At 44.9% G+C, this 22155-nt stretch overlaps 1 protein-coding gene across 1 annotated transcript in view; it reads left to right on the top strand.

Annotated features, from left to right (window-relative positions):
- The window catches only part of LOC147986709 (BTB/POZ and MATH domain-containing protein 1-like), a 196380-nt gene that overhangs the window by 114047 nt on the left and 60178 nt on the right, over nt 1–22155 (top strand). Inside the window, exon 3 of the mRNA XM_087542123.1 lies at nt 13223–13226. Within this exon, the coding sequence (XP_087398249.1) occupies nt 13223–13226 (4 nt within the window). The remainder of the gene's footprint in view (nt 1–13222; nt 13227–22155) is intronic.

The following is a 22155-nucleotide window of genomic DNA, read 5'->3' as shown; positions in this document are numbered from 1 at the left end:
TGGCTAGTTTAGATTAGGTGCTAACTAACCCCCACAGCTGCTGACAGATGGGCCCCATGCCCTAATTAATCCCAGTTTTGTTTCTGGTTAGGTTAGTTTAAACCCCAGCGGGACCCATGCACCGGAGTTGAATGTGCTGACGTGTCTGTTGACCGGACCCACCTGTCATTGCCCTAGGATGCACTGGGTCACTGACCAGTGGACCCCACTGGTCAGGTTTGACTCGGACCAGCCCCTGTTGACTTGCTGACATCACACCGATGTCATGCTAGCACAGTAAAGGATTTTCTGGATTAAAACTAATTCAGGAAATCTCAGAAAATACCCAAAACTTCAAAAAATCATAGAAAATCAACCGTAGCTCAGAATGAAATAATTTATATATGAAAAATGATCAGAAAAATCCAATCTATCCATCTGTACCATTTTCGTGCATGTTAGAACAACTTATGGCTGCTGTTTAGGCCAAATCATATAAATGGCATTTGAACTCTCACATATGGAGTTTGAATTTGAACCTAGGGTTCAAACCAACTCCATTTAACATGTTGCTAGTTGCATTAGCTCAAAACTCAGCATATTGACATGTTATGATCATGCATCATATTGTGCACTGCATTGATTGTGTTTTCCTTCTCTGTTGCCGGTATTTGTCCCCTCTCGATAGACGTGCTTCCGACGATGAGTTCGATGACACCGATGAAGAGCTATATTATCTTCAGAAGTGCCAGGCAAGCAAAACCCCCTTGTTCATTCCGATACAATCCCACTCTCTTGCTCCTGCTCTCTTTTACTGCATTAGGACAACACCGTTTCAATGGTTACATGCTGCGGTAGCTGAACCCCTTTCCTCTGCATGACCTGTCATTGCCACAGTAAATAGATGAAACCCATTAGCATGAGTAGGAGTTGTTTGAGCCCTGATGTGCCTACTCATTCATGCTTGTTTGTCGTGCCTGCTATTGCTTAGGGTTGTGTCAGGTCTGATTCATCGGGGATGAATCGGAGGTGTGTGAACATGTCCTACTGTTGAGAGCTAAGGGTGTGAACACGATTTGGTAAAGGTATCGGTTAGAGGCCATGTAGTAGTGCATGGTGGGTTGTCTCATTGAAGCCATCCTTTGGAACTGAGTTCTGTGTTTGTGATCCACGAAACAGCTACTACCACACGTTGGGCCCTAAAATATGACCCTGCTCGACTTATTAACCGCCCTTGTCCTCTGTCCAGGAGTTGCAACTAGTTTCTGGTGTTTGTAGGATATGTGTTGGCGGCCGTGCGTAGCGCTGACCCTAGGGGTGGGCTATGATGCGGTAGATACACCATGGCCGGGTATGCCAGGCGCCCGTTTGGCATCTCGGGACCCTGTACACATCGTTTGGGGCCGTTGAGGACACCCCGGCCGGATTTACTTGCGGATGGAACCCGAATAGGCGATAAACCTACAGTAGAGACTTTTGCGGTGGCCTCTCATATGTGGGATCCGACAATCTAGTTGTTTATCCTTGGTGGCCTCTCATATGGGGAAATGTAGTCTGGTGCTTCCACTAAGCCTTGGTAGTATGCTACAGCCCGCTTTACCGGAGTCCTGCTATCCTGCTACAGCCCGGGTTCCCGGAGTCCTGTTAGCCCAGTTGCTACAGCCCGGATTTACACGCTGATGACCGACATGTTCGATGTTGTTTCATGTATGCCTGTCCTCGTAAGTTAGTGCCACTTTGGGTTCACGACTAGTCATGTCGGCCCGGGTTCTCTGTCATATGGATGCTAGCGACACTATCATATACGTGAGCCAAAAGGCGCAAACGGTCCCGGGCCAGGTAAGGTGGCACCCGTGGGAATACCGTGCGTGAGGCCGCAAAGTGATATGAAGTGTTACATGCTAGATCGGTGTGACTTAGGATCGGGGTCCTGACAGTTAAATACTTGTTTAATCATATTACTTGTCTTACAGAATGTTTGAACCCAACTTAGTGATAAAGAAAGAAAGAGTTGTTGATAGTGAAATCTTTTTGACAAGCATAAGAGAAATTTATCGGAGTTACTTTCTTGCGTAAGAAATCAATAAAACTTGTTGCAAAATATTTTGGTTAAGTTGTGAGTTATTTGAGCAAGTAGAGTAATTTGAGTGGTTGACGTTATGCTTGGTGTGTATAAGGATGACATCGGTCATTTTTATCACTATATGATGCATGTGTTGTTTTGCATTTCATGGCATGATATGACACCGGTCCTTTTTAGTTGAAGGTTAAACCTGAATATAACTCAACTTGAATATACCGTTTACTGGGTCATGGTGCCGCTGAATCCAGTTTCTTTCCAGTGCAACCACATTTGCCTTTGTGGGAAGGCCTTGATTCGGTCCATTGACACGGCCTCTGGTCGGTGCCTCCATCTAGGGAAGGTTATGTCGTGCTTGCCCTGGCCCGGTAAGTAGACATAATCTTGTGTGCTCGTTGATGAGATTATGGTACCGAGTCCCCGAGTGGGAGTGTTTTGACCGCGACGGTGGTCGGGGAGTCTTTGGTAGACATGGGGCCACCTAGGACCAGCCCGTTGGGGATTTGGGTCGGAGTGGCCGGGAGAGTGCTGTGGCAATGGAGGGGTTTTGACGGAATGCCGTTGGTCCACCCGAATGGGAGTGCGAGGCCATGGGTTCTGTGGTGTGGGTACGGTGTGCTACCTGTACAGAGTGTGTAATCTATCGATAGCCGAGTCCACGGTTACGGACACCTCATAGTAGGTCCCACCATGAGTCAACATTTAATAAAAATTGCACACTAAGCTATGAACTTTGCATTGTTGATGGATGGCAGAAAGGCCATCGAGGCATTTGGGACCAAATGATGGTCGTGGTTGTGATCGCCGTAAGGATCCCGAGTTGTTCTTGAGAAAGACCACTTTGGTGGTGTGTTTGTAATCTGACCACTTTGGTGGTGTGTTTGTTATCTAGAGATGATCACGGTTGGTAAGCTGTCCCAAGGGACGTTCGAGCATGATCACATCATGTTGGCATATAGTGTTGCATTTTTAATAATTGGTTAAATATCATAATATTGTTTGTCATTATGATTATGCCTGTTGTGAGCTTGCAAGTACATTCAATGTACTGATCTGGCATGTCATGCCAGATTTCAGGAAAGTATATTTGGAGAGGAGCGATGTTCGAGTCTAGATCGTGTCCACATCGGTGTCCCTGTGATATGGAGTTTCCGCCACGACGTTATTCCGCTGCCACGTAGTTGTTCGGATCGAGGCCCCTTTATGTTCACTAAATAATGTACATATTGTTCAGCCGCACCGAGTGTGCCGCTTGGCCTCGACAGCTGTTGTAATGTAACTCTGTTCTGCTAGCATCAATAAAGCGGTTGTTATTCTGTACCAAGATGTTGTGTGTTGCCAGAAGACATGGTCTTTGGGTTGGCAATGCATGGTAAACCGGTCACTCTAAGCCGGGGCACCACACCCGTTACGCCGTATTCGAATTAGGCCCAGTAGCGTCATCTGGGCCATCCAATATGATTCCAGCCCATTTTCACTTCTGGCCCATGTATGGCCCATGACATCTTTCAGCCCATATGAGGCCCTATGTAACTCTTAGCCTATTAACGGCCCATGGTGAAACTGGCCCGTAATGAACAGTGTATCACTTTACACCCATTAACGACCCGTGGTGAAACTGGCCCGTAAAGAATAGTGTATCACTTTATACCCATTAACGGCCCGTTATTCCGTTGGGTCGTTTCCAGCCCATGTTATCTTTCGGCCTTCTCAGAGCCCATTTATTCTTGGGCTATTTTCCAGCATTCGTTTACTTACGACCCATTACTGTCATTTTCTGCTTGTGGGCCAAATTCAGCCTGTGGTTACAGTTGGCCCGTTTGTGGTCCGTTAATACGTTGGGCCATTTTCATAGCATCATAAAATACGGCCTATTAACGATGGCCCATTATGGTCGGCCCATGAACGGACGATTCCAACTGTAGCCCGTTTACATCCAGAATGCGGTCTGTTTGGCCCATGTTTGGCCAATCAATCATACGGCCCGTAGAAGGCCCATTGTTTCTACGTCACGTAGAAGGCCCATTGTTTCTACGGCCCGTAGAAGGCCCACTGTTTCTATTGCCCGTAGAAGGCCCACTGTTTATACGGCCTGTATAAGGCCCATTGTTTCTATGGACCGTAGGAGGCCCAGTGTCACTACAGTAAATATTAGCCCATGGTTATTGTGGCCTAGTTTTAAAAAATAGGTTATTGCAGCCACTAGCAAACCGCAGAAAAAGAACTGCACTGACTACAAGCAAACAAATAAACAAGACAACAAGGAAATAAATAAGCAAGCAACTTACACTAGGCTATCACGGCTATTACACATATTACATCCACTGGGCATCAAAGTTCGCCACCAGTGCAAATATAGGGAACACAGCAGCATATAAACGCCGCAGCAAAACAAGTCCAGAACTGAAACCACTTCAGAAGAGCTCAAGAAACAATATCCTGGGTACCCATAATGCTGGCAAGATGCTTAGCAAGCTTATTAACTTTCTCTTGTTTGGCGCTTAAGTCCTCCAGCACTTGCTGTTGCACCAGAAAGTATGCATCTGAATTCTGCAGGGACTTCCTCACTCCTTCAGCTTCCTGTCACATAACATCTAATCGATGTCTTTCAACTTGAAGTTGAGACTCAAGAAGCCGAACTGATTCAGGCAACGAGTTCGAAGAGCTGGTGCCAGCAGTGGTAGCCAGTAACTCGAACACTACATCAAGACAGGACTTTGGGGTTGTCTCAGTGTCTTCAATATAGTTTTTATCAACTTTCTTGGAGACCAACAGGGATGTCTCACTATCTTGAACCTTATCTGCATTACTTCCTTTACCATTGCATAACAGGGTACTCTTCTCCAATATTTTATTTGTGTTCTAAAAGAGAAACAAACAAACACATCTCAGGTTTACAATGTAGTATATGAAACTCATTTTGGTAAACCAGTTCAGTAGTAAGGTGGACAGGATAACAACATGAAACAAACATATATCTATGTAGTATGGTCACTGTATGGTCTATATCATTCTAGTTTATGTTTCAACTCAAGATATATATAGTTCGAATCATATCTATTTAAGACAAAGCAGCATAGACAGAATATAAGTGTGGGAAACTACACAACAATAACAACACTTGTAATGTGCATGGCATGAGAACATAACTGTTTATTCAATTGAAACTGAAATCAACATAGAACAAGTTACAACAGCAAACTGCCAAACACATTGAAGAAACAGGTTTAAAACATACCTGTTGCGCCATTGGAGTTTCAATTGCATCCTTAAAATTTGAAATTAGTTGGTATCAGTATATACAGTGATGCAAGAGCAAAGTAGTATGAACCATAGCTACGGAACCTGACCTGAGAACAATTCTTCTTCTGCTTTAAGTGTTGACTTCGGGTTCGGAGTGGTGGTCCTCGTGATTTGGGCACTGCAGTTGCCTTACTAATTGCTCGTGTTTGGGTGATCTGTGGTGGAGACAGTGTTGTGTCAACGGGAACTGGGTGTCTATCTGCTGGGGTTGGGGTTAGGAGCGGTGTAGTTGGTTCTCTGTCCAACTGGGTAGGGGTACAATCTGCATGAGTGTGGGTTATGTGTGGTGGGGCTGGTTCTTGGGCAAGTACAACCGTGGTTCTATCTGCATCGACGGGTAGCACGATCTTTTCTAAAGACCGTGTTTTTACTCCCACAGATACTGCCATCACTCCCTCCAATTGAAATGGCTGATAAATAAGAAAAGTAATTGAATGTATAGACATTGTAAGATAGACAGGTGCAATGGATAGTAGGGAAGAAAACAGGGCATGAAATAATTCACACTTATGTTGTCTAAGCAAACAGAATAGCAGGACATAATTTCACATATATGATGGCTAATTAAACAGGATAGCATGACACAATTTCACATGTATGATGGCTAACTAAACATGATAGAATGACATACTTCAAAATATGATGACTATGTAAATAGGATGACATGATATAACTATACGATGTGTCTATTAAAGTGGTTGGCATGGCATAAATCACAAACATGCCGTCGATGGAAACATGATGGCATGATATAATTCACGGATAGAATGACATAATTTAAAATATGATGACTATGTAAACATGATGAGATGATATAACTATATTATGACTTTAGAAAATGGGTTGGCATGCCATAATTCAGATACATGCTGTCTATGTAAACATCATGGCATGACATACTTCAAATATATGATTTATATACTAAGGAAGTGAGCAGAGGGCAATCGCATATATGATGTGTCAACTAAGGAGATGGCATTCAATATTGTGTATATGATGTAAAAACTAAGCATTGCAATACAACATATGCATTATATGAGTAATATAACCCTGCCAAGTTTGAGCATACACCTCAAGGGATAATAGGACTGATCATCTGCTTCTGAATCCTCCTCTGAAGAGCTATCTGTAACCAGCAAGATATCTGCTTCAGCAGGTAGCATTGTCTGCTCCGAAGAACTTGTTTTCACTCCAAATTTCTCCATCACCAATTCAAATGGCTGATGCATAGGAAGAGCAGTTGAATATACAAACATTGTCGACAAAAGCAATGAGAAATACAAAAAAGGATGGCATGATATAATTCACATATATGACGCTTGCCTAAACAGCATGGCATTGCATAATTCACATACATAATGCCTTGCAACAAGATAACATTGCATAATTCACATATATAATGTCTTGCAACAAGATGGCATTGCATAATTCACATATATGGTAATTAGACACTAAACAGGTGGCATTCACACAAAGCATGTCTCAACTAAGCAAATGACATAGCAATGCAAGATATCATACGCACGATATGAGCAACATTACCCTGCCAAGTTAGGGCATGCACCTCGGGGGGGGGGGGGTATGACTGGTCATCTGTCTCTGAATCCTGCTCTGAGGAGCTATCGGTAACCAATAAGACATGTGCTTTTTCAGATAGCATTGTCTGCTTTGAAGACCTTGTTTCCACTCCAAATTTTTCCATGACCATGTCGAATGGTTGATGCACAAGAAGAGTAATTGAATGTACTAAAATTGTTGACAAATTTACCACGTAATATAAAAATGATGGCATGATATAATTCACATATAAGATGACTGGCTAACCAGGGTGGCATTGCAAAATTCACATATATGATGCCTGGCTAGACAAGATGGCATTGCATGATTCACATATACGGTAAAGAAACTAAACAGATGACATTGACACAAAGGATGTCTAAACTAAGCAGATGACATCTTTAATGTATACAGTAAGCAATGCAAGGCACCATATGCATGATATTACCAACATCAGCATGCCAAGTTAGAGCGAAGAACTCATGGGATAAATAGGAGTGGTCTTCTCCTTCTGAATCCCCCTCAGAACAGTTATCTTCCTCTTGATTACTATCAGAAATGGGTGGAGGGGGGGCTGCCTTTGCGCCCACCATGGAACGACGTCTGCATGAAATTTTATTGCCACGCAAGGCTCGTCTCTTTTGCTCTACATGATCAGTTCCATTGTGTACAATAACTGGCATGCATAGGAATAAAACATAGTGAGATTATGTAAGGAGTGCATGCACAAATCAAGAGTGATGGTAGCAAACTGTGGATAGACCCAAAACCAATGATAGCAGGCAGATAATAGCTTTAGTTAAAAAATACAGATAATGGCTCCCTTAATGTTTGTTTGCACCCAACATGAAACTCATAGTAGACACCGGAGATTAACCAGATAGTAGACAGATAGTACTGATTGCTGCCCCAATATGTACCCCACAACCATTTAAAAACTCAAGTTTCAGCATTAGTTTGGACCTGACTCGGAGTCTAATAGGTGAACACGACGGTAATGTAGCATGTCATCATATTAAGCGATGCATAACGTAAGCAGACACGGAAGAGTGAGACCTGTCTTGCGGACCCGTGTAGTCCTCAAGGTAATCTGCTCAGTTGATGATGGTAATGCAGTTGCCGTGGCTGCCGGCGGCGGGGAAGAAGATCTGAGGCGGCGAAAGACAGTCTGGAGAGCGAATCCCTGCTGTGGTGAACCCTTCCATCATTGGAGCAGCTGAGCTGGGGTGGAACACAGGGCCGCAGGAGCAGGACAAACCACACAAGGTTTTCTTTGACACATATCTGCAACAGAAGTAATTGAGTAAGGGCTTGTTTGAATTTGAGGATTCTAACAATGCAGGGATAGGAAATAGATAGGAATAGGAAAGGAATGCACGTGCAAAACAGAGAATTTAAAAACACATGATTCCTGCCAATCTGGGTGTTTGATTCACAACAATTGGAAGATCACAGGATGCAAAAATGCATGGTGAGATTAAGTCAAACCACAAGAAAATTTATGGTTATAATGCTATTATGCTACTATCTCTTAGTCTTGTGCTTGATGAATAGGAATATGAAAAGCAGGAGAAGTGGAAATTAGAATTCCTACGGTTTTTCTTTCAAGGAGACACTAAAGGAACAAATCCTACAGTTTTCCTTTGCTCCATTCCTTTGCACCAAATTCATGAACAGTAGTACCATAGGAAACTTTCCAATTCCGATGTTTTTCATTCACTTTTCCTTTCAAGCACTGGTGATTCTAGTAGGCAGGCTTGAGAAAGGAAAATCCTACACTAAAAAAATGTTCTTGTGCTACTTCTATTACTTTGGACCCAGGCCACTGCCATACTAGCTCAACTCCCAGGCCCATCGACAAATGCACAACTCAAACGCGCAGAGATAAATAATGATGGCGTTCAAGAGAGTCCATCACGGATAGCTAAGTTGCCTGGTACCTCACTGCTTGTCATATAGTAGGATAAAATAATTGTATTTCCCATTACTACGAGTGCTCAGTGGACAATATATATATATATATAACATGTAGGATAAAAAAGAGATGCAACAAGTGTACAACCTCTTTGGCGAAGCCATGTCGATCTCAGCATGATTGGGTTGGCCGGTGAGGATGCTCCAGCTGACTTGGCTGTCGGAGGAGGGGAAGAAGATCTTAGGCGTCCGGAGTTGGAGCCCGAGGTACTGCTCTGCTGTGATGGATGGTTTCGTCGTTGGAGCAGCTCCGGTGAGTTGTACGACGCCCGATGCTGAAGCAGGACAAGAGAGACAACGAACAACATTAACCTGAGTGGAATTCTAATAGCATCTCCAATACATGACATAAAATACATGACCACAAAGTGCTAGATGTAAAATACATCAGCCGCTCATCTCTGAACTTAACTGTCGAAACTGAATTTAACTGTCGAAACTGAACTTAACCGTCGAAACTGAATTTTGCTGTCTAAACTGAATTTTGCTATCGAAACTGAACGCACTAGCAAGGTGAAGCTACACGTCGGTCGACTGACTTTTTCATCTCTGGACAGTCGATTTTGCAGCTGTTGGATACGAAATCAAGGGCCTGTGGTTCATCTTCAACCTCCACCCCCCCTGAGCCGCCAGCCACCACCGGCCAAACAACAGCCCCCCGCCACCCGCGGCCGGTGGTGCGCCGCCCCGCCCGCCCCGAAAACACTCCCCACCGCCGGTCCGCCGCCGCCCCGTCCATCCCTCTAGGCCCCCCCGTGCCGAGCTTTTTCTCCGGGGATCCCCACGCCACCACCCCGCCAACGCCCCGCCACCGCCAGCGACCATCGCCCCCATCCTGAAACCTAAGATAGATAGTGGGGTACCTCTCCGGCGAGCCCCCCTCCCCGCTACGGCTAGTTCTTCCTTCACCCCGGCGAGCCCTCCACCCCCTGAAAATCGACTGACCCAAAAGTCGATTCAATCAAATGAAGTGTAGCTAAATCGGAGCAGCATCGTAAGCAAGAGCAAGAACGAGAGCAGCAGTGCGAGCAAGAGCAATAGCAAGAGCAGACCAGGCAGGGGACCGAGAGCAAGAGCATAGCAGCAGTGCGAGCGAGAGCTAAAGCAGCAGCAGCTCCTACTGATGTGGACGTCGCCACCGAGGGAGCGACGCCGTGGAGGAAGTGGCCGGCGACGCCGCCGTGGATGGAGCCACGCCATCTCGGCTCGGGACCGAGCGTCGACAGCACCGTGAGATCGAATCAAGAAGAAAATGCAGTGATTAGTGTACAACCTCTTTGGTGGCGCCGATTAGGCCGCAGCTTCATCCGAGGAAACGGTGATGATGATGCTCTTCCGGTGGTGCAGGTGAAGACGGCGGTGTGGGAATGGAGGTGGCGTGAAAGATGAGGGGAACTTCGGGGCAGCTCCTTGGAGGTGGAGGACGGGGTGGCTGAACCGGCGGGACGATGAGATCGACGATGGATCCTCATCTGGTACGGTGGATGAGGGACGTCAAGGTGTTGCTGTGGACGACGTCGTCGGGGAAGAGGCTCCGGCTGGGTGGCGGACGGAGCATGGTGTGGGGTTTCGTCGTGGGTTTTCACGGCCTCGGTGTACGAATGGGTGGGCGGATGGGATGGCAGTGGGGAACCATGGCTTAGAGACGCGCTTGTCCGAAATGTGGGGTAAGTTACGAAAGTACCCCCACCGACTTGAGGCGGTTCTTTCGGTTCAGGGGTACCACAGGCATTTCGCGTGTCGGGATTTCACAGGAGGTGGGAGTTTTCGCGCGCGTTGTAATTTCGGAATAGCAAGGCGCGGGTTGAGACGGAGGGAGTTGTCGGAGCACAACGAGAGAAAGATATATCTTAAATATTTCGGGCTAACAAGGCGTGGGTTGAAGAGGCGGGAGTTTCGCAACATGATAGACAGAGACGCTAGCTTGAATTTTTGGCATAACAAGGCGCGGCTTGAAATTTCGGAAGAACAAGCTTAACGTGTAGCCAAAAAAAGACAATTTGCACCTCAACACGCACAACACACACACACCATTTAGACTAGAGTAAGGTACACGTGCATTGCACGCATGAGATTTGGCAACCAAATTATGAATAAATACCACATTATAGCATGCAAGCTTTGAGTCATATATGCATGATCTAGATTTTCGTTTAATTCTTATAGTTCATTTCATTCAAAATCATCTACTTTTTATAAGAAAGCTAATCTATTTTAAGATTCATGGAATTGTGCATCGTAAGACATAAAGTAAAAACAAATAATGGCAAATCATGTAGAAAAACATTTGGGCAATTATGATACGGAAGATTCTAGAACAAATAAGAAGTTCTTGTGTTTTGATGTTTGTGCATTATGCTTAAGTTCAACCATGGAGTCTTCTAGATTATACATGTGGCGAAATCTGCTGGAATCTAGATGATATCCAACGGCCAGTAGTGCTCAAATTTGCCATCTTTGGACCATCGGATTCGCCTCATCCAACGACCATCTTTCAAAGTTAAAGTTACCCGCACACAATATGAAAAATATAATATATAATATATATAGGGGTATAGATATAGATATGTGATGCGAAAGCTGCCCATCATCTCCAATTAGAATAGTGTGTCCATGCACGGATGCGACGTGGCCAAATGATGTCTGCCATCGGTATCTCAAATTCAAATCTGTCTGACCTTGTTCAATGTGTATACATTACAACATGCTCGTTTCCAAACCACACCGCGCAGATCTCCGATATATTCATGCATGCATGGGTTTCAAACATCAGGATCTCTTATTCAAATATTTGAATTCAACTTTATATTGATTATGACCTCACCTATTCTTTTACACCCACATAGTAGTCTTCTCTTTATAATTGTACGACTAACTTTCTCTCGTGCATGCATGCACACACACTACTAGTCGATAAAATCCATCGCACGCATGCAATCTTTTTCTTCAGGTCGGTCTCCCATGAAGGCACACACCCACACACATCCCCCTCTCCATCATATCGGGCATTCCTTATCTCTCAGCGTGCATGCGCAACGATCGATGTTCCTCTATGTATGTGTGTATATAGCTAGGTCTTTCATAGTTTTCCACACAAACCGATTAATCGATATATCCAGTGAGGTCTCACCCTCTTTCCCACGTCCACATCGATCAATCTATACCTCTCTATATAGGATTAACATATATAGCTAATACACCCACATTAATTATATATCCAATGTCCCCCTCTCATCATCCATGCCTTCCGCTTCATCTCCCAGACGCGTGCGCAATGGTGAAGATAGGGGCAGTAAGGGCCCTGCCTCCCCCTAACATCACTATATATCAAGGCTAATATGAATGTGATCATTAGACAATTGCTGCTAAAATGGTTTAAGTTCATGAATTGACCCTTCTCGTAAAGGATTAGCAATGCTTGGCCCCCTAGCTCATTTATTTTTCATGGCTCCTCCACTGCACGCAACAGCGCACGTGTTCGCCCCCTCTCTCTAAATATCGATCTCGCGCTTGTGCATTCCTTCATAGTCTCCCTCCACTCGGCCCCTTGCACCATCTTCTAGCCCGCACCGGATTTTGCCACATGTACAATCTGGCAGACTCCATGGTTGAACTTAAGCATAATGCACAAACCTCAAAACAACAGTGGTTCTCTCTTGTTCTAGAATCTTCCTTATCATAACTGCCCAAACTTTTTTTCTAGTTGAATTGCCATTATTTTTTTTACTTTATGCTTTACAGTGCACAATTCCATGAATCATAAAATAGATTAAGGGCTTCTTTGATTCAAAGGATTCTCAAAGGAATTTTGGAGGATTTTAATCATTAGGAATTTTTCCTATCTTGGTTGTTTGATTCGTAGGATTGTAAACCATAGGAATTTTTCCATATGATTCATTTGCACTAGATTTCATAGGAAACATCCCATCCACTCAAACCTCTTTGAAAGAATTCTATGTTTTTTCTATGCACAATCAAACACTCGTACAATCCTGTAGGATTCAAGACGACATTCCTATTCCTGCGTTCTTAGATTTTTTATAAAAACTAATTGATTTTGAATGAGATGAACGATAAGAATTAAACGAAGGGCTACATCAGGCATATATGACTCAGAGCTTACATGCTATAGTGTGGTATTTATTCATAATTTGGTTGCAAAATCTGATGCGTGCAATGCACGTGTACCTTACTAGTACTTCGAGTATGTGCAAAACGCGTAAATTAGAATACCAATGGCACGCCACATAGTGTCTCTCTTACAGTTCATGAAGCCACGTGGCACATGTGGAGGCGTTGTCGCGACCTCCTTGCGTGGATTGATCACAGTGACGTGCTGCTGGTTCCAGAAGAATGTACTTGTCCTCCCTGAGCCATACTGGCGGTACATGCATGAAGCAAAGATGTGCACGCACGCCACTCACGCACTCATTCCCTCGCACGCACACGCGGGTACATGGGCGGACGCAATTTTGTACCAAGATCCACCCCATGTGATAATTTGACGCGTGTAAAGTCGTTCACTTCATTGATGGTCAATTAATACAGCGCATGCAAATTGAGTGGACGTGAGGGCGGAAGGAAGAAATTATTACTCCACTGCGCGCATGCGATTAGTTAAATCGTGGGTTGTGATGACCCACAAGTATAGGGGATCTATCGTAGTCCTTTCGATAAGTAAGAGTGTCGAACCCAACGAGGAGCAGAAGGAAATGATAAGCGGTTTTCAGCAAGGTATTCTCTGCAAGTACTGAAATAAGTGGTAACAGATAGTTTTGTGATAGGATAAATTGTAAAGAGCAACAAGTAACAAAAGTAAATAAAGTGCAGCAATATGGCCCAATCCTTTCGTAGCAAAGGACAAGCCGGAACAAACTCTTATAATAGGAAAATCCCTCCCGAGGACACAAGGGAATATCGTCAAGCTAGTTTTCATCACGTTCATATGATTCGCGTTCGATACTTTGATAATTTGATATGTGGGTGGACCGGTGCTTGGGTGCTGTTCTTACTTGAACAAGCATCCCACTTATGATTAACCTCTATTGCAAGCATCCACAACTACAAAAAAAGTATTAAGGTAAACCTAACCATAGCATGGAACACGTGGATCCAAATCAGCCCCTTACGAAGCAACGCATAAACTAGGGTTTAAGCTTCTGTCACTCTAGCAACCCATCATCTACTTATTACTTCCTAATGCCTTCCTCTAGGCCCAAATAATGGTGAAGTGTTATGTAGTCGACGTTCACATAACACCACTAGAGGCTAGACAACATACATCTTATCAAAATATCAAACGAATACCAAATTCACATGACTACTCATAGCAAGACTTCTCCCTTGTCCTCAGGAACGAATGTAATTACTCACAAAGCATATTCATGTTCATAATCAGAGGGGTAATAATATGCATATAGGATCTGAACATATGATCTTCCACCAAATAAACCAACTAGCATCAACTACAAGAAGTAATCAACACTACTAGCAACAATCCCGGACTTTGAGACAAGAATTGGATACAAGAGATGAACTAGGGTTTGGAGATGAGATGGTGCTGGTGAAGATGTTGATGGAGATTGCCCTCTCCCGATGAGAGGAGCTGTCGGTGTCAAAACCGGCGGATCTCGGGTAGGGGGTCCCGAACTGTGCGTCTAGGCTGGATGGTAACAGGAGGCAAGGAACACGATGTTTTACCCAGGTTCGGGCCCTCTTGATGGAGGTAAAACCCTACGTCCTACTTGATTAATATTGATGATATGGGTAGTACAAGAGTAGATCTACCATGAGATCAAGGAGGCTAAACCCTAAAAGCTAGCCTATGGTATGATTGTTGTATATGAAGTTGTCCTATGGACTAAAACCCTCCGGTTTATATAGACACCGGAGAGGGTTAGGGTTACACAAAGTCGGTTACAATGGTAGGAGATCTTGAATATCTGCATCGCCAAGCTTGCCTTCCACGCCAAGGAAAGTCCCATCCGGACACGGGACGAAGTCTTCAATCTTGTATCTTCATAGTCCTGGAGTCTGGCTGAAGGTATAGTCCGGCTACCCGAACACCCCCTAATCCAGGACTCCCTCAGTAGCCCCTGAACCAGGCTTCAATGACGTCGAGTCCGGCGCATAGATTGTCTTCGGCATTGCAAGGCGGGTTCCTCCTCCAAATTCTTCATAAAAGTTTGTAAACACCAAGAGTAGTGTCCGGCTCTGCAAAATAAGTTTCCACGTATTGCCACAGAGAGAATAATATTAGCACAAATCTAATCTGCTGACGTATTCCGTAGCGCGACATCACACTATGGCCAAGCCTTTATTCGAATCGTTTTCACTTTTCCACCTCAGCGTGTTTTGCGAGGCGGTTTCCTTGGCACGTCTTGTCAAAGAAGAGATCGTGTCCCCTTTATTTACGGGATTCTCATCAATACGTACGTTGGTAACCCAATCATGCCCATTAGCATGTCTTCTCGATTAAAGGCGAATCCCAAATGGTTATGGGGAGGGCTCCTAGTATTCAACCTCTTATAAAGAGACCAAGGCCTTACTCCTTTTCTCCAATCTCAAAACAAGTTCGCCCGTCGCCTCGAGTTCCAACACCCTAGGCTCCAGATTCCAGGCGCTTCGGACCTTCGATATTCCCAGTCCCTAGCCCGGTGGGAGCGTAGTGTTCATGTCTCACTTCCTTCGAGGGTTAGGCTTCCTGATGGATCCCTTCGTGAGGGGGCTGATGTTCTATTATGGGCTGGAATTTCATGATTTAGCTCCGGAGTCCATCCTCCACATTTCCTCATTCATCGTTGTGTGCGAAGCGTTCCTCCGTGTTACTCCTCACTTCGAATTATGGCTCAAGACTTTTGGAGTGGAGCCTAAGATGATCGAGGGACAGCACGCAGAGTGCGGAGGCGCTGTCATAAGTAAGGATGCTGATGCTCCATGGCCCGAGGGCTCCTTTCAAGAGGAGCTCGGCTTGTGGCAACGAGAGTGGTTCTATATCACTGCTCCCAGGAGCGCCAAGTGGGTGGCGCCTCCTGCCTTTCGCTCGGGTCCCCCACCACGGCTAGCATCATGGGTCAACAAAGGATTAGATTGGGGGTTATCCAAAGACGTGCCCTTGTTGTAGGGCCGCATTAGGGATCTCTTAGAAAGAGACCTCAACCTGGTCAAGGTGACGCAGGTCATGCTGATTCGCCGAACACTGCCCGGCAAACGTCGCTCCCTTCGTTTGTGGGAGTTTAATCCGGAGGGACCACGAGCTCTCCAGCATTTTATGGGTGCAACGCCCATGGAGATGTATAAAATGTTCTTCGGATCACAAGCAATGTGTCCGGATCTGACCGAGGACGCGGGTTTAAGCTGCAATTGCTCGGATACTCAAGTAAGTAACCTTGTGCCCGGACTCTCTATCCGTAAAATTGTCATAAATTCGCCCCTAAAAGAGCTGTCCTTTTAAACAGGAGTGGATAGCGAAGGCAAAGCTGATCAGGTGTCCGGCTCCCCTTCCTGAGACCAGGCCGGATCCCGTGCTAGTCAGGATGTTGAAGATCATGCCTTTGGAGGGAAGTGAGGGGGAGGACAAGGAAACTATGGCCTCCTCGAAGGAGGCTGCTCCGAAGGGAAGAACCGACAATTCCTCTCCTAAGGGGAAGAAGAGGGCCGCCTCTGATGACCCGGAGACCATGGCCTCAAAGCGGGGGGAAAAGTCCTCGTCAGAGGGTCCGACGCCGGGGAGATCCTCGACCGAACTACGCCCTCAAAGGGATCAGCCCTCCAGCGAGCCGTAAGTAGAGAAAGATTTTCCTTTAGAGGGATGAGAGAAATCCTTGCTTTTTATCTGAGAAGATTAACCGAAATTTTACTTTGTAGCTCGGACCTCAGCCCTTCTCAGCAGAGTTCGTCTTCGGGGGATCTTCTTCCAGAGATGATGGAGAGTGGAACGCCTCCCCCTGCCGTATCGCCTGGCGAGGCGGGCGACCCTGAGGTGTCGTCGCGAAGGGTTTCTCCGAATCCGGCAGGGGTGGAAGGTAGCCATATGTCCCCCCAAGGTTCTCCGCGCCCGGCCTTCGATGGAGGTCATAGGACGAGTCCGGCGCCGTCCGATGCGCGGTCGGAGGAGCTGATGATTCTGCTGGGGCGAGCTTCTATCTCAGAGGAGCACCGTGCATTGATGGGTACGGTGATTGGAAGGATTTCGTCCGCGGAAAGCGGATTGCATGAGGCCGTCAGAAGTTTGCTAACGGGTTTTGAGGTACGTTTGATAATGTACTTCTTTGTCAGTTGCGCATAAACAAGATGCGCCCTATGTAGATAGTAGCCCCTGAGACTCTGTGCGTTGTCAAAATTGATGGCGCGCAGAGGATCATAATCCCAGGTCTAAAATGTCGCCTTTGTATACAGGTGGTGAAGTGTCCGAAATCGAGCTGAACTGATGATTTTGCCGAACTAAAGCGGCAACTTGACGTGGCAGATGCTGACATCGCCCTCGTCAACGAGCGGCTTGATGAGGCTCAAGGTATGCAATTCCTCGGGCGACATCTGGTAAGAGGAGCTTTATGCCAGTATCTTACAATGTGTGTGCTTGACGCAGATGGTGCGGCCGCCGTGGAGAGTCTTTGGGCGGAACTTGCCCGAGCTAAGGAACAAGCCAGGAAAAGTGATGCGGTAGGCCCTTGAAGAGATGAGAGCCGAATAGGCTGCTCACTGCCGAAGCAAGCGTTGGGGAACGTAGTAATTTCAAAAAATTTCCTACGCACACGCAAGATCATGGTGATGCATAGCAACGAGAGGGGAGAGTGTTGTCTACGTACCCTCGTAGACCGAAGCGGAAGCGTTGACGCAACGTAGAGGAAGTAGTCGTACGTCTTCCCGGTCCAACCGATCCAAGCACCGTTACTCCGGCACCTCCGAGTTCTTAGCACACGTTCAGCTTGATGACGCTCCCCGGGCTCCGATCCAGCAAAGCTTCGGGGAGGAGTTCCATCAGCACGACGGCGTGGTGACGATCTTGATGTTCAACCGTCGCAGGGCTTCGCCTAAGCACCGCTACAATATGACCGAGGTGGAATATGGTGGAGGGGGCACCGCACACGGCTAAGGAACGATCACGAAGATCAACTTGTGTGTCTATGGGGTGCCCCCTGCCCCCGTATATAAAGGAGTGGAGGAGGGGAGGGCCGGCCCTCTCTATGGCGCGCCCTAGGGGAGTCCTACTCCCATCGGGAGTAGGATTCTCCCTTTCCTAGTCCAACTAGGAGTCCTTTCCAAGTATTAGGAGTAGGAGACAAGGAACGGGAAGGGAGAAGGGAAGGAAGGAGGGGGCGCAGCCCCTCCCCCTAGTCCAATTCGGACTAGGCCTTGGGGGGGGGGGCGCGGCCTGCCCTAGGCAGCCCCTCTCTCTTTCCCGCATGGCCCAATAAGACCCAATACTTCTCCCGGCGAATTCCCGTAACTCTCCGGTACTCCGAAAAATACCCGAATCACTCGGAACCTTTCCGAAGTCTGAATATAGTCGTCCAATATATCGATCTTTACGTCTCGACCATTTAGAGACTCCTCGTCATGTCCCCGATCTCATCCGGGACTCCGAACTCCTTCGGTACATCAAAACTCATAAACTCATAATATAACTATCATCGAAACCTTAAGCGTGCGGACCCTACGGTTCGAGAACATTGTAAACATGACCGAGACACGTCTCCGCTCAATAACCAATAGCGGGACCTGGATCCCCATATTGGCTCCTACATATTCTACGAAGATCTTTATCGGTCAGACCGCATAACAACATACGTTGTTCCCTTTGTCATCGGTATGTTACTTGCCCGAGATTCGATCGTCGGTATCCAATACCTAGTTCAATCTTGTTACCGGCAAGTCTCTTTACTCGTTCCGTAATACATCATCCCGCAACTAACTCATTAGTTGCAATGCTTGCAAGGCTTAAGTGATGTGCATTACCGAGAGGGCCCAGAGATACCTCTCTGACATTCGGAGTGACAAATCTTAATCTCGAAATACGCCAACCCAACATGTACCTTTGGAGACACCTGTAGAGCTCCTTTATAATCACCCTGTTTCGTTGTGACGTTTGGTAGCACACAAAGTGTTCCTTCAGCAAATGGGAGTTGCATAATCTCATAGTCATAGGAACATGTATAAGTCATGAAGAAAGCAATAGCAACATACTAAATGATCGGGTGCTAAGCTAATGGAATGGGTCATGTCAATCACATCATTCAACTAATGATGTGATCTCGTTAATCAAATAACAACTCTTTGTCCACGGTTAGGAAATATAACCATCTTTGATTAACGAGCTAGTCAAGTAGAGGCATACTAGTGACACTCTGTTTGTCTATGTATTCACACATGTATTATGTTTCCGGTTAATACAATTCTAGCATGAATAATAAACATTTATCATGATATAAGGAAATAAATAATAACTTTATTATTGCCTCTAGGGCATATTTCCTTCAGTCTCCCACTTGCACTAGAGTCAATAATCTAGATCACATCGCCATGTGATTTAACATCAATAGTTCACATCTTTATGTGATTGGTTCACATCTCCATGTGACTAACACCGAAAGGGTTTACTAGATTCAATAATCTAGTTCACATCGCTATGTGATTAAGACCCAAAAAGTGATCATGTTTTGCTTGTGAGAGAAGTTTAGTCAACGGGTCTGCCATATTCAGATCCGCATGTATTTTGCAAATTTCTATGTCAACAATGCTCTGCATGGAGCTACTCTAGCTAATTGCTCCCACTTTCAATATGTATCCAGATTGAGACTTAGAGTCATCTGGATCAGTGTCAAAACTTGCATCGACGTAACCCTTTACGACGAACCTTTTGTCACCTCCGTAATCGAGAAACATATCCTTATTCCAGTAAGGATAATTTTGACCGCTGTCCATTGATCTACTCCTAGATCACTATTGTACTCCCTCTCTTAACACAGTGTATGGTATACAATAGATCTGGTACACAGCATGGCATACTTTATAGAACCTATGACTGAGGCATAGGGAATGACTTTCATTCTCTTTCTATCTTCTTCCGTGGTCGGGCTTTGAGTCTTACTCAACTTCACACCTTGTAACACAGGCAAGAAACTTTTTCTTTGACTGTTCCATTTTGAACTACTTCAAAATCTTGTCAAGGTATGTACTCATTGAAAAAACTTATCAAGCGTCTTGATCTATCTCTATAGATCTTGATACTCAATATGTAAGCAGCTTCACCGAGGTCTTTCTTTGAAAAACTCCTTTCAAACACTCCTTTATGCTTTGCAGAATAATTCTACATTATTTCCGATCAACAATATGTCATTCACATATACTTATCAGAAATGTTGTAGTGCTCCCACTCACTTTCTTGTAAGTACAGCCTTCACCGCAAGTCTGTATAAAACTATATGCTTTGATCAACTTATCAAAGAGTATATTTCAACTCCGAGATGCTTGCACCAGTCCATAAATGGATCACTGGAGCTTGCATATTTTGTTAGCACCTTTAGGATTGACAAAACCATCTTGTTGCATCACATACAACTCTTCTTTAATAAATCCATTAAGGAATGCAGTTTTGTTTATCCATTTGCCAGATTTCATAAAATGCGGCAATTGCTAACATGATTCGGACAGACTTAAGCATAGATACGAGTGAGAAACTCTCATCGTAGTCAACACCTTGAACTTGTCGAAAACCTTTTGCGACAATTCGAGCTTTGTAGATAGTAACACTACTATCCATGTCCGTCTTCCTCTTGAAGATCCATTTATTAACAATGGCTTGCCGATCCTCGGGCAATTCCACCAAAGTCCACACTTTGTTCTCATGCATGGATCCTATCTCAGATTTCATGGCCTCAAGCCATTTATCGGAATCTGGGCTCATCATCGCTTCCTCATAGTTCGTAGGTTCGTCATGGTCAAGTAACATGACCTCCAGAATAGGATTATCTTACCACTCTGGTGCGGATCTCACTCTGGTTTACCTACGAGATTCGGTAGTAACTTGATCTGAAGTTACATGATCATCATCATTAGCTTCCTCACTAATTGGTGTAGTAGCCACGGGAACAGATTTCTGTGATGAACTATTTTCCAATAAGGGAGAAGGTACAATTACCTTATCAAGTTTTCTACTTTCCTCCCACTCACTTCTTTCGAGAGAAACTCCTTCTCTAGAAAGGATCCATTCTTAGCAACGAATGTCTTGCCTTCGGATCTGTGATAGAAGGTGTACCCAACTGTCTCCTTTTGGGTATCCTATGAAGACATATTTCTCCGATTTGAGTTTGAGATTATCGAGATGAAACTTTTTCACATAAGCATCGCAACTCCAAACTTTAAGAAACGACAGCTTAGGTTTCTTGCCAAACCATAGTTCACACGGTGTCGTCTCAACGGATTTAGATGGTGCCCTATTTAACATGAATGCAACTGTCTCTAATGCATAACCCCAAAACGATAGTGGTAGATCGGTAAGAGACATCATAGATCGCACTATATCTAATAAAGTACGGTTATGACATTCGGGCACACCATTACACTATGGTGTTCCAGGTGGCGTGAGTAGTGAAACTATTTCACATTGTTTTAATTGAAGGCCAAACTCGTAACTCAAATATTTTACCTCTGCGATCATATCGTAGAAACTTTTATTTTCTTGTCATGATGATTTTCCACTTCACTCTGAAATTCTTTGAACTGTTCAAATGTTTCGGACTTATGTTTCATCAAGTAGATATCCCCATATCTGCTCAAATCATCTGTGAAGGTCAGAAAATAATGATACCTGCTGCAAGCCTTAATATTCACCGGACCACATACATCAGTATGTATGATTTCCAACAAATCTATTGCTTGCTTCATTGTTCCGGAGAACGGCGTTTTAGTCATCTTGCCCATAAGGCATGGTTCGCAAGCATCAAGTGATTCATAATCAAGTGATTCCAAAAGCCCATCAGCATGGAGTTTCTTCATGCGCTTTACACCAATATGACTTAAACGGCAGTGCCACAAATAAGTTGCACTATCATTATTAACTTTGCATCTTTTGGTTTCAATATTATGAATATGTGTATCACTATGATCGAGATCCAACGAACTTGTTTCATTGGGTGTATGACCATCGAAGGTTTTATTCATGTAAACAGAACAACAATTATTCTCTGACTTTAATGAATAACCGTATTGCAATAAACATGATCAAATCATATTCATGCTCAACGAAAAAACCAAATAACATT

The sequence above is a fragment of the Triticum urartu genome, chromosome 2A (assembly GCF_056163025.1).
Source record: "Triticum urartu cultivar PI428250 chromosome 2A, HENAU_Tu73, whole genome shotgun sequence".
Lineage (NCBI taxonomy): Eukaryota > Viridiplantae > Streptophyta > Magnoliopsida > Poales > Poaceae > Triticum > Triticum urartu.
Note: the sequence above shows the minus strand (reverse complement) of the source record. Positions and strands in the feature narration are given on the sequence as shown.